Consider the following 12,230-nt stretch of genomic DNA (forward strand, 5'->3'; position numbering starts at 1 on the left):
GAGGGCACCACATTAAAAGTACACGTTTTCCCTTCATTGTTGTATTTTCGCGTCAACGACACGCCTCTTCCGGTTAGAGAAACGAGCGTGGAAAAGAAGAAAACCTGCACCCAAAGGCGACCTTTATCTCACTCCGGCGGAACGACCGACGGCGGGTTCGGATGCCGAGTTAGCCCGGTTCGGTTGGATGCGCTCAGCATGGTCAAGTGTGTTGTTTCCGGCTGTCGGAACCGGCTGCTCAACGGCAACCGGGGCGTCTTAAGCCGACCTCTGAAGAGGTTCTTCCCGTTCCCAAAAGACCCAGCAAGGGTCAAGGTAACGACACATGACTACAACCCAAACAAACATATACTACATCCTTATCGATTGTATTATTATTCATATTTTTTTTTGTACCTGTGCCAGTCTTCCTTCTATGTCTTCGCGCGGTGCTAACTTTAGCATGTAGCCTGTGGGTCTTGTTGTGCGGACATTTATTTATTTTTCAATCTTTATTTAACAATTTGTCAACCGGTAGAAAAATGTTCACGAAACGAAGTGGGTAAGCAGCGTTATTAGGATTCCCACACAGTTTCCAGGCAGGACACGCCCAGCTGCAACATGATTGGCTCCTGCGTCGCGGGAGGGGCAGGCTACGCAGATGTAACGTGATGACCATCCAAAACATGTATCACATTTGTACGAAATACTAACAAAGAAGTTTATTATGGTTAGGTTTAGGGCAAGGGTTGTGGCTTAGTTCGGTTTAGGATGGGTTAAGGTTAGAATTAGAGTGGGTGAGGGTTAGTAGGAAACACATTAACGACGCCGCATGTTCTACACAGATACAGCAGCCAATCATAGTGCAGTGGAGCGTGTACTGAAGCCAGTAGGGCGTGTCCTGCCTGGAAACTAGGTGGGAATCCTAATAGGTAGGTACGCATTACATCAGTATTAAGTAAAAATGACAAATAAACAGAAACGTAATAGAAACGTGCCAGGGGTCACGAGTAAAATGAAATAAAAGTCTCTCAAATGTATGGTTAATACGTACAGTAGTTCCAATGATACTTTCATAGAAGTGGGAGCACAATCTCAGGTTTTTGATTGCGTTCTTGTTTTTATCAGGAGATGTTGACATTAAATACAGTTCCGGTTCTTTCATAAGGACACAGAAAATGGGTTTTACCTGAGCAAATTTACATATGTAAATATGAATTCATCAGAGTAAAAAAATAATAATAATAATAAATCAACTCAGGTGTCACACTTTACAAAGCCAGAAAATGCATTTTACAAAATAAGCTTAAAGTCACAGAAGATAATCATCCAACATAAATCTGCAGATATCTTGCCACAGTTTAAAGGTATGTGTAAATTTCCAGAAAAGATGGATAGCAGTCTTAATAGTGGAGTCGCAGAAGGTGGCTAAGTCTAATTTTAGGAAGCAGAAACATGAAACAAATGCTCTTTTTCCAGCGTCAAAGGTAGTTTAAATTAATCTTTTAAATTGTTTGAGTTTGACACGTGTGTGTTAAAACATGACTCAAAATGATGATGATGATGAGGTATGGCTGGCTGCGCTGCGAGAGACGGACAAGCAGGAAGCGGCGGAGCAGCACTTGATCTGCGAGGAGCATTTCCTGCCGGAGGACATCTCCAGAAACGGCGTCAACAGCGACGCCATCCCCATCATGCCCCCCTATCTGGACGGACCCCTCGGCGACATCGGCACCTGGGGAGCCGAGTCGTCCGAGGAGGACGACCAGTGGGGCACCGCGGGTGGCGACGAGGAGGATGAGGAGGAGGAAGAGATGGAGGAAGATGAAAGTGGAGCCCCTGTGAGACCTCCTTCTCCACAACCTCCTCAGCAGGTCACTTTTTAATAATAGTACCTGTACTACCGATAGCTAGAGCAAACAGAATTTAAAAAATGCTTTATTGAAGGAATGCAGTAATTGTTACAATGTAATGTTTAATATTTTGAACTCTTGTTTCTTTCAGGTTCTAAGTGAACCTGTGCATGTTCCTCCCAAGGTGAACACACCAAGGTAAAGCTTTAATTTTTTTTTAATGGATGCATCCTTCAATTAGCTCAATGCATGTTTGATTTTAAAATGGACAAACTGTTAAAAAGTTACTTTTCAACTGTTTCAAAAGTTTACTTGAGATGGGTTGCAGTTCAACTTCAACTTGTTACCCTTTAATGACGAGTGAACCTGTTTCACTCTCATGCGAGTGTCGAAACGAGCTAACCATTGCGTTAAAAACTATGAATTGTCTACTCACTAAACACTGTGATGACTTGTGAACGACCACGTGAATAATCATCAATTCTTTTAGTGTCTTTATATCTTAATTAAGTAACACATTATTTAATACAATAAATGCATGTAAAAATGTTTATTTACAATTTTCATTTTAGTTATACTCAATTAATTATCTAATGAAATAAATGAACTCAATAATATGAATTAATACATTTGGATTGACCCATTTTTGGGAATAAAACAGCTAAATTAAATAAAATGAAATAAATATTAAAGGTCTCTCGATCATGTAAATGCTTGGTCTGCCATTAAAGAACCGCCCACGCTGGCTTTGGTTCACTGAGTTGAACTCTTTGAATTTGGGGCATTTTTGTCTTATTTCAGATGAATTATTTTAGTTTAAATTGTTCTTGTTCTCTGCAGTGTGGACCTTCAATCCAAAGAGGATCTTCAGACAGAGAAACCATACAGAAACGGTGTGTGTTGTTTGTGTACGTTTGTTGTATTAAATATTTGTCCAAAGGAGACATGCAGACTTATTCAATATCATTTTAGATCATCTTTCATACCATTCACTATTTACTTTGATAACTATCCACTGTGTGTGAGATAAATATTTCTGGACACTATGCAATAATGTTATACATATTACATAACAATCGCTATTTTATATTGCCGTACGTACAGTACACTGTGTCTATTATTATCCATATATATGCCTGTCAGTTTGTACTATTTATTTAATTACATTTCAAACTGTACATCTTGGGTGTATTATAATTCATTGTATTATCCGTCACTGTCGAATATTACATGGTACAGTGGTGCCTTGAGATACGAATTTAATTCGTTGCATGACCACGCTCTTGTCCCAAACCACTCCTATCTCAAGTCACCCTTCCCCATTTAAATGAATAGAAATGCAATTAATTTGTTCCACCCCCCCCCCCCCCCCCCGCCCCCAGAAAAATAACACAAAATTGTTTTTTTTCCCCCATAAATAAAATTTCACTCAACCGTATTATAATTCATAAAAACACATTAATAATATTGTCGCAACCTGCAAACACTGAAAATGTTTTGTCCCTCCATGTGGCAAAGCAGCTTAATGGTGCATTAGTGTCACCAACCGATGTTGTCCTTTCACTGCAAGATGTATATGTGTGACGATTGCTCTTGTGACAATTTCATTTTCCTCACGGGATGAGTATAGCATCTCTATCTCGTTCTGTCTGTGTGCGTATGGTATCTACTGTATCCTCACCTAGCCGTTCTTCCAACTGTCCTCTTCCCAGACGTGTCGCTGGTGCTGCTGACGCGCCGCCTCCTGGAGCTCCTGCTGTTGTCTCCAGACAGCTGGCTGGACCTCCACCAGGCGGCCAGCAGGCTGCAGACCGGCAAGTGTCAGGTCTACGACATCATCGGCGTGCTAGAGAGCCTCAGTGTGGTCCAGAGGAGATCCAGGAGGGTCAAGTGGATGTGAGTGCACATGTGTGAGCCCAGTAATCACGCTGCTATCGAGTTGTCTGGCCACAATTTTTATTATATCATGTTGCCTACGGGTGCGATGTCAAGTCTACGTGTGACGCATTAAAGTATGCGATATTAAGGCTATGTGAAGCATTTAGACTTTTTTGTTACGTTTGTAAACAATAGGTGCTAGGGTATTTCCGGGGGGACAGCACATGAGTGACTTGGTCACCTCAGGATGCTGGAATGTAGCGCCTCACCTTAGTCCCATTTATTGCATTGAAGAGGAGCTACGGAGCATGTCCAACTTTTAAAGAGTCACTGGCTAAAGATTTATGCGCCACAGACCTGAACTGCGACATAAAATCAGGGAACACACATGAGCCAAACAACTTTACTCATCATTTACTATATACTAGTTATCCTGCTCATCTAAAAATAGATATATTTTGAGATACTTCGATTATTTATTTATTTTACTTTTTGTCATCCATCCAGAGGACATTGTCCAATCTCACACTTCCTGTGGAAGACTGAGGCTGAGTTCAGGAAGGAACTGGAGAGCTTGAAGCTGGAAGAGAGCACGCTGGACGGCCTCATTAAAAACTGCGCACAGCAACTCTTTGACATGACGGACAACGAAGAAAACGCAATATATCCTTTGCGCCTCACCCTCGGGAACCGCCGTGATGCTTCTTCTTGTCCATACAGAAGGACAACAGTAAGCTTTAGAAAGAAAAGTCGACCAGTGTGACGTTATTTACGAATCACCTTTCGCCTTAACTTGTGTGCGCACGGCGGCCTACATTACACACGAGGACGTCAGCCGGCTCACTCCCTTCAAGGAGCAGACGGTGATCGTAATCAAAGCGCCGGAGGAAACCAAGCTGGAGGTCCCGACGCCCACACAGGTAAACAAGCAAAAATTCTCCGATTTTAATGTAGCGTCCGTGACAATAACCCAACAGTCGCCTTTACATTGCGCCATTTTTACACCCTACTCTCCAGGCATGACCAATCAACCCACGCTTAATCCAACTATTGGACGAATGTGACAGTTGGGTTTTATCCATTTTAGTATTTTTTCTATATTTAAAAAAATTTATAAAAGGACAAAATATTTTTTTAAATGCCATGAATTTCTTGTAATTTTAATGAAAAATACTACATATACATATTACATATATAATTTTATGGATATAAAATGGTGTCCATATTGCACAGCACTTTCTAGGGTCATTGTTAAAATCGTCATACGATCATCATGCATGTATGATTTAACATGTAATCAATTATCCAAATAGTTGTCGATTAATCGTTGCACTTTTAGTGTTCACGGTTGTGTACTGTATTTGTGCGCGTGTGGTGCAGGACAACATCAAGGTGCACCTGAAAGGTGGCAAGGGTCCCATCGCGGTGATGACGTGCGACTTGGGCACGGGCGGCGTGCCAGTCAAGGAGGAGATGAGCGGTTGCTTCATGACGCTGGAGGAAAGTCGCATACAGACGCAAACGTTGCACACGCACAAGACCGCCCATTAAGAGGAGAAATCCTTTTTTTTTGTGGCAGACATTCGAGATATCAGAGGGGAGACGAGCCAGCTTTCTTGCTTTTATAAACAAACATTCACCACTGGAGCTAAAAAAAAAAAAAGGATCTGAGGAGAAACACCAGTTGCTCTACATTTTTGTTGTCATGACATTTTTTGTGTCAAAAGTTAAGTGTCATAACCTGAATTTTAGGAAGTGTTGTCACCTTGCCGGCTACAAAGAGGCGCTAGTTGTCTTCACGGCAATGCTGGGAAATTGAACCGAAGCCCTTTACAGGTACCAAGTTGGGATTTTTTTTGGATTTTTTTTTTTTTTGTAGCGCTTCAGGGAATGTTGTCACGTGTTTCAAGATGCCCATTTTTTTACGAGGAATCTCTTCATCATCAGACTGACATGCGTTTCACAAACTGCTTTCCGTGACATTTGTACTTTATGATCGGCATATATTTCATTTCATTTTGATAAAGATGCTGTAAATAAAACGATAAACCCCAACACAGTTTGAAGTTCCAGTCATTTGACTCAGTAGCCATACATATCACTCTCTAAATTACACTATAAAGTTGCTCTGTACTATTTAATAATAAGAAATACAACTTCAATTTTAGAAAAATTATTTCTGGTTTTAATTTTATATCTGAGTTTAATTTTGGTGGGGGGGGGGGTGAAATTATTTTTGTATTATTGTTATGTGGTTGTAGGAAATATACAAAAGATGGGAAAAATATAATTACAAAAATAAAATAAGCCATTATGTCTTTTTAAAGCTTGTAGTTTTATTTGTTATTTCTGGTTTTACTGCTTTATACTTGTTGCACTTCTAATTAGATTTTTGGAAATTAAGTGTTACAAATTACTATTGTAAATGAAAAGTTTTGTGGTTATAAAAAAATAAAATAAAATACACAAGATGAAAACATTTAATTTTAACAAAGTCATCTGTTGTCTTTTAAGAGTTCATGGTTCAATTGATTATTTCCGTTTTTGTTGCTTTTATATGTCGTACTTCCATTTTGATTTCGTTTTATTGTTTTGTATTGTGTTTTCTTAAAATTTATATTACTATTATTACCATTGTAAACGAAACGCCTAGTTATGTGGTTATAGAAAATACACAAAAGATTATAATTCCAAAATTTAAGTAAACCCTTCGTTTCCGGGTGCCTAAACCCGGCCCATTAAAATCTCGGGATGATCCGACAAGCGCCAACCTTCTCTCGCGATAGTTTACACTCCCGCTGCTGTGTATTAATTCAGGTCTCGCGATGATCCGGCCTCTTCCTTGGCCGTCGTTGACTGAGGTTAGTCGTGACATTATGGCAAGATGGACATTTATGCTCTATAATGTATTAAAACAAGCTTTAAGGGACGCGTCTTTGTATCGTAAACATTTTTAGATCCACGATGGCTTAGATTGAGTAGTTTGTGGTAGTGGATGGTAGTTTTAAACGGTGCCACAAAGCGTGGTGGAATAGCTGCGGTGAATGCTAGTTGTAGTGGGGTGCCGAGCAGGCCGTGCATGTGTTCACTTTAACGGCTTCTTTTGAGACCGCACCGCGGATATTGGCCAACAATACTTTGAAGCATTCTGTGGGAGTCGGCATGCTCAATTATGCAAAATGTTACTTCTAAAGAGTCCTGGCATCAGGCTGAGCTTCACTGTGGCTGCTTGCTAAACTGCTGGCTAATGCGTTAGCTTAGCGAACTACCTAACTGGCTTTATTTTGTTGTTAACTTGGGAATGGAGTGTCATCATAAAAGACGTAACCATAGACTTTATAACAAAGGAAATGCACTTGAATTGCTAACTGGTGTGGTAGTGTATAATCCATATTTAGCTGCATCTGGTATGTGCATCTATGTTGTGTTGGTCACTGTACGTTTTAAATCCAACTCGAACTTTTTGCAGAGACAAAGGCCATGTTCAGCACTAGTGCAAAGATTGTGAAGCCAAATGGCGAAAAACCAGACGAGTTTGAGTCAGGGATATCCCAGGTAAGTGTGAACACGTCACTCCTATGTAACAAACTCATAACTATAAATAATAAATAATTAGCTTTTAATGTATCAAGATGCTTTCTTAATATAGACGTCAAAAGTTTTGGACTTTGTTGCGATTGAATGACAAACCGTGAACCTTAGAATGATAGTGTGCATAATGATTTTCCACATTGAATCATTCAAGAACAGACATGACTGTACTTATAAAAAGAAATAAGTTAAGGTTGTACATATTTTCAATTAGTTGTAAGTTGTTATTTAGCAGGAAGATGCCCCTTCGGTAACCTCTACCACGTGCATTCTGAACCTGCCTGTTTTCAAGAGTCTGAACCAGCTACTCGTCAAACTGAAAATTTAATAAAAGATTCTCCTCACCGTTGAGCTCGTGTATTGAAATCCCTTCAACAATCACACCATGCCACAATTTGAGGTTCAGACAAACTTTCTTTCCATCTGCGTTCCTCAGCTGACTTAAATTAAATTTTATTTTCATGGGAATTACAAATGCAATGTCTCTGCATCTCATGATTGTTGTGCTTTGTCGCCCTGTAGGCTCTGCTCGAGCTGGAGATGAACTCGGATCTCAAGGCTCAGCTGAGAGAACTCAACATCACTGCAGCAAAGGTGAGAGGAACAAGCATTTTGGAGCTAGATTAAGCTCTAAGTAAAGCTAATTTTAAGACCGCTAAAGACAACTTCGATCAAATTTAAGATGTCATTTGCTGAAGATGATCACGAAGTGAGGAGTGAAAATGAAATCATAAAAACATTTTGTGGTGAATCTGTTTATCTGTTAGAATTAAGTGATTGTGCATTTTATTAATCCAAACTATCTAAATCTGGATGTGTGTGTATATTATTTATGTATATATATGTGTATTGTATGTGTACTATTTATTTATTTATATATATATATGTGTGTGTGTGTGTATATATGTATGTTATTTGGATGGTGGAACAGTGGATGACTGCTTCGCATGTCTGCTTCATGGTTCTGAGGACCCGGGTTCAAATCCGGCCTGGCCTGTGTGGAGTTTGCATGTTCTCCCCATGCCTAGGTGGGTTTTCTCCGGGTACTCCGGTTTCCTCCCACATCCCCAAAACATGCATGGTAGGTTAATTGAAGACTCTAAATTGCCATTAGGTGTGAATGTGAGTGCGAATGGTTGTTTGTTTATATGTGCCCTGCAATTGGCTGGTGACCTGTTCAGGGTGTATCCCGCCTCTCAACCGCAGTTAGCTGGGTGGAATAGGCTCCGGCATACCCGTGACCCTAGTGAGGATCAGCGGTGTTGAAAATGGACGGATGGGTTGTTTACATTTTCTACAGCCCTGATATTGACCAGCAACTAGTCTGTCTTCATTTGCCCTGATGTTGGCTGGAAACTATTCCAGGCTCTCATTTTGTTAATACTCCTTCCTGCTGTTTTAATGTTTGCATGTGTTGACTCTGACGTTGACATCCAGTGAGTTGCTCTCCTGGCTCTGTCCTGGTGGCATATGGGAGCATAGCCTCGTGCTAAGACGTACATTCCCGTTCCACATCGTCGGACAAAAAGTTCTGTCCCCGACTTCGCGGTCGGCGAGGGCGAACGCCCTGCATATTCCTACACCTTCCCAGAGTCCTTTGGGGCCGTTACTGGGGAGGCAAACCATGCAGTGCACATTCCCTCGAATGACCATTGTGACAATGTGGATTTTTTATCTTTGGCACTGAACTCTTGTGCCTTTGTCGCTTCACAGGAGATTGAGGTTCCTGGCAACAAGAAAGCCATCATCATCTTTGTTCCCGTTCCTCAGCTGAAGTCCTTCCAGAAGATTCAAGTGCGCCTGGTCAGGGAGCTGGAAAAGAAGTTCAGCGGGAAACACGTCGTCTTCATCGCACAGGTTCGAAGTGCCACGTCAAATGGATCTCAGTTATTTGTTTGTTCCGACGTGGACATCCAGCGAGTTTCTCTCCTGGCTCTGTTTTGGTGGCGTATGGGAGCGTAGCCTCGAGCCAAGACGTGCATTCCCGTTCCACACCGTCGGAGAAAAAGTTCTGTCCCCGACTTTGCAGTCGGTGAGGACGAACGTCCTGTATATTCCTACACCTTCCCAGAGTCCTTTGGGGCCATTACTGGGGAGGCAAACCATGCAGTGCACATTTTACACAAACCTTATTTAGATCAGGAATGTTTTATTTGCTTCACAACAATGTTATTTTTATGAGGTACATTGTTCGGAATGCACCGATAAAAGTATCTGTCTCCATACTGTTTGTCTTTACTCATACCATGAACCAAAAAATGTTCCAATACTGCGGCCGCCTATACAACTTCACCAGCCTGACATAACTTCGGTCAGGTGGAGTCTTGCGTGTGAAGATACTTTCAACAGTCACGACAGCCTTTTTTTGGCCGATAATAAAGCGACTGTCCCGTATATGTACTCCTTTTTATCTAGTGCCTCCTTGTGTTTAGATGGCGATACCACATCAGTGGAAAACTTTGTTACAGGCTACGTTAAAATGAAATCTGTGGCAAGACTGTTAAAAGAAAAACTGCAATTGGATGATAAAATTCCAGTAATGACAAGTATTTACGCTGGAGTGTTATATTGCAGTGAAACTTGGGTTAGGTGCTATGGTCAAAACTTTGATTCTGAACGGTATTTGATTTCAAATGAAACATTTTCACCACAATCGCAGGATGTATTTAAATGATCAAGTAAAGGTACTTAGTCTCGGCGAGAACTTCAACGTATCGTGAGTTGTTGTACTTGGTCTGGAAAAAGTCATAGTTTTGTGATTAAAGTGTGTGGCATGGATTTTTAGGGGTTAAATTATTTCGTCAAAAATGTATTTTCTATATATTGTCTGGATTTTTATCATGAGGGGCATTTTAAGGCAAGTTAAAAATAAATGTATATGACCTATTGTGAATTTTCACCTATTGCGAGTGCAAGTGGAACACAGCCCCCTCCAACAATGTGGTATCGGTGTACTTGATGAGACTAAACGGCGACTTGTTGTTGACTTCCAGAGGAGAATTCTGCCCAAACCCACCAGAAAAAGCCGCACGAAGAATAAGCAGAAGCGTCCCAGGAGGTGAGTTGAAATCGTCCATCCTGCTGTTTTAAAGGATGTTTGTTTGCATGTGTTGATTCTGACGTCGACATCCAGCGAGTTTCTCTGCTGGCTCTGTCCTGGTGGCGTATGGGAGCATAGCCTCGTGCTAAGACGTACATTCCCGTTCCACGACGTCAGACAAAAAGTTCTGTCCCCGACTCGACGGTCGGCGAGGACGAGCGTCCTGCATATTCCTACACCTTCCCAGAGTCCTTTGGGGCCGTTACTGGGGAGGCAAACCATGCAGTGCACATTTTAATTCCTAAACACTCACCTTCATGTTTGAATGTGAAATTTCTTGATGTCAACTTCCTGGAGACAGTTTACGATTGTTGTGACTTTAAGCAGAACTAACAAAAGGGACCTTTTGACTTGTGTTTGTGTGTTTGTTTATAATTTCAAATGTAGTTGTGGCTAGAAAGCAAAGCACAGAGTCTGTCGCTGAAATGAAGTCGGTGAATGGGACGCTGATCATCGCCAACAGCCTCAAAATATCCACACTCTCCTTATTCTGTACGTCTCCTCTTTGCGGCCATTCCTTTCTTCCGTGACAATCGTGCCATGTTTTTTTTTATTCAATAAAAAAAAATAATAGTAATAGTACAATATATTGTATGTGGGGTCTCATAACCCGATAGAGGGTTGCCATGCGCTGGTCGATGTCTGTTACTGGTGACCAGTCTATTGTTGGTTTATGTGGACTGAGCGGCAGTCGCTGAACTCCAACTCTCAGCTGGACATTTGAATCTCAGCGGACAGCCTGCAAATAGTTTTGTCATTTAGTGGCTAAATGTGTGTGTCTTGCAACTTGCTGTCTTTGAACAAGGAGATTAATGGCCAAATTCACAACCGGTGTTTGATCCATAAATGGACCAATAAATTTCCTGCTTGACTTTAGAATGGAGTCCTCTTCGTCATGCTCTTCCCATATTGACATCATGAGACCAAGATATAAGTGGCATGGATAAAACGCCTGTCGTGAATTTAGTATACGAGTTGCTCCATGTGCTAACTCCCCGTCTTCCTTTAGCCGCACGCTGACGGCGGTACACGATGCCATCTTGGAGGACCTGGTGTTCCCCAGCGAGATTGTCGGCAAGAGAATCCGGGTCAAGCTGGACTGCAGCAGGCTCATCAAGGTCCACTTGGACAAGGCGCAGCAGAACAACGTGGAACACAAAGTACGTCTGACCGCTGCCTCGTCCCGATAGGTCGGCTCGGATCCGACGTCGACATCCAGCGAGTTTCTCTCCTGGCTCTGTCCTGGTGGCGTATGGGAGCGTAGCCTTGTGCTAAGATGTACATTCCCGTTCCACGACGTCGAACAAAATGTTCCGTCCCCGACTTTGCTGTCGGCGAGGACGAGCGTCCTGCATATTCCTACACCTTCCCAGAGTCCTTTGGGGCCATTACTGGGGAGGCAAACCATGCAGTGCACATTTCAAATGTTATTTTTCTCATGTTAGGCACAAATAAGTCATTTGTGTAACAAATCATTAAAATGGAGTGGTACCTTGAGTTCTGAGTTCCCCTGAGGTACAAGCAGTTGCTTGGTCAAATTTTTTTAAATCTTCAAATGGGGCCGCGGTGGACCTCGTATTTTACTCGAGATAAAAATAGTGACGAGTCATTCAAGTCAAGGTACCACTGTATTAATGCGCAAAATATTTACGTTAAATGTGATGTGTGGTTTCAGGTGGAAACGTTCTCCGGCGTCTACAAAAAGCTCACAGGCAAAGAAGTGGTCTTTGAATTCCCCGAATACCAGCTCTAAATGCAGATGACGAAATAAAGTTGTGTACTGTTCAAATGGTTGGCGTCTTCTTTCCTGATTAGGACATCCACTTTGT

At 41.7% G+C, this 12,230-nt stretch overlaps 2 protein-coding genes and 4 non-coding genes across 6 annotated transcripts; all 6 read left to right on the forward strand.

Moving 5' to 3' along the window:
* Nucleotides 1-45: 45 nt before the first annotated feature.
* e2f6 (E2F transcription factor 6) lies at nt 46-5,765 on the forward strand. Its single transcript, XM_061754629.1, has 8 exons — nt 46-315; nt 1,548-1,853; nt 1,984-2,030; nt 2,673-2,725; nt 3,545-3,728; nt 4,218-4,373; nt 4,516-4,630; nt 5,091-5,765. The coding sequence occupies exons 1-8, from the start codon at nt 199-201 to the stop codon at nt 5,259-5,261; spliced, it is 1,149 nt and encodes a 382-aa protein (XP_061610613.1). The 5' UTR covers nt 46-198; the 3' UTR covers nt 5,262-5,765.
* Nucleotides 5,766-6,499: 734 nt separating this feature from the next.
* Nucleotides 6,500-12,190, forward strand: rps7 (ribosomal protein S7). The gene is made up of 7 exons (XM_061753966.1): nt 6,500-6,571; nt 7,180-7,265; nt 7,824-7,895; nt 9,015-9,158; nt 10,295-10,359; nt 11,411-11,561; nt 12,077-12,190. The coding sequence occupies exons 2-7, from the start codon at nt 7,191-7,193 to the stop codon at nt 12,152-12,154; spliced, it is 585 nt and encodes a 194-aa protein (XP_061609950.1). The 5' UTR covers nt 6,500-6,571; nt 7,180-7,190; the 3' UTR covers nt 12,155-12,190.
* On the forward strand, nt 8,722-8,940 carry LOC133468756 (small nucleolar RNA SNORA73 family). Its single transcript, XR_009785566.1, has one exon. It is a non-coding gene; the product is annotated as a small nucleolar RNA SNORA73 family (small nucleolar RNA).
* LOC133468753 (small nucleolar RNA SNORA73 family) lies at nt 9,202-9,420 on the forward strand. Its single transcript, XR_009785563.1, has one exon. It is a non-coding gene; the product is annotated as a small nucleolar RNA SNORA73 family (small nucleolar RNA).
* LOC133468755 (small nucleolar RNA SNORA73 family) lies at nt 10,418-10,636 on the forward strand. The gene has a single exon (XR_009785565.1). It is a non-coding gene; the product is annotated as a small nucleolar RNA SNORA73 family (small nucleolar RNA).
* LOC133468754 (small nucleolar RNA SNORA73 family) lies at nt 11,604-11,822 on the forward strand. The gene has a single exon (XR_009785564.1). It is a non-coding gene; the product is annotated as a small nucleolar RNA SNORA73 family (small nucleolar RNA).
* Nucleotides 12,191-12,230: the final 40 nt, after the last annotated feature.

The sequence above is a fragment of the Phyllopteryx taeniolatus genome, chromosome 18, assembly GCF_024500385.1.
Source record: "Phyllopteryx taeniolatus isolate TA_2022b chromosome 18, UOR_Ptae_1.2, whole genome shotgun sequence".
NCBI classification, from domain to species: Eukaryota; Metazoa; Chordata; class Actinopteri; order Syngnathiformes; family Syngnathidae; genus Phyllopteryx; species Phyllopteryx taeniolatus.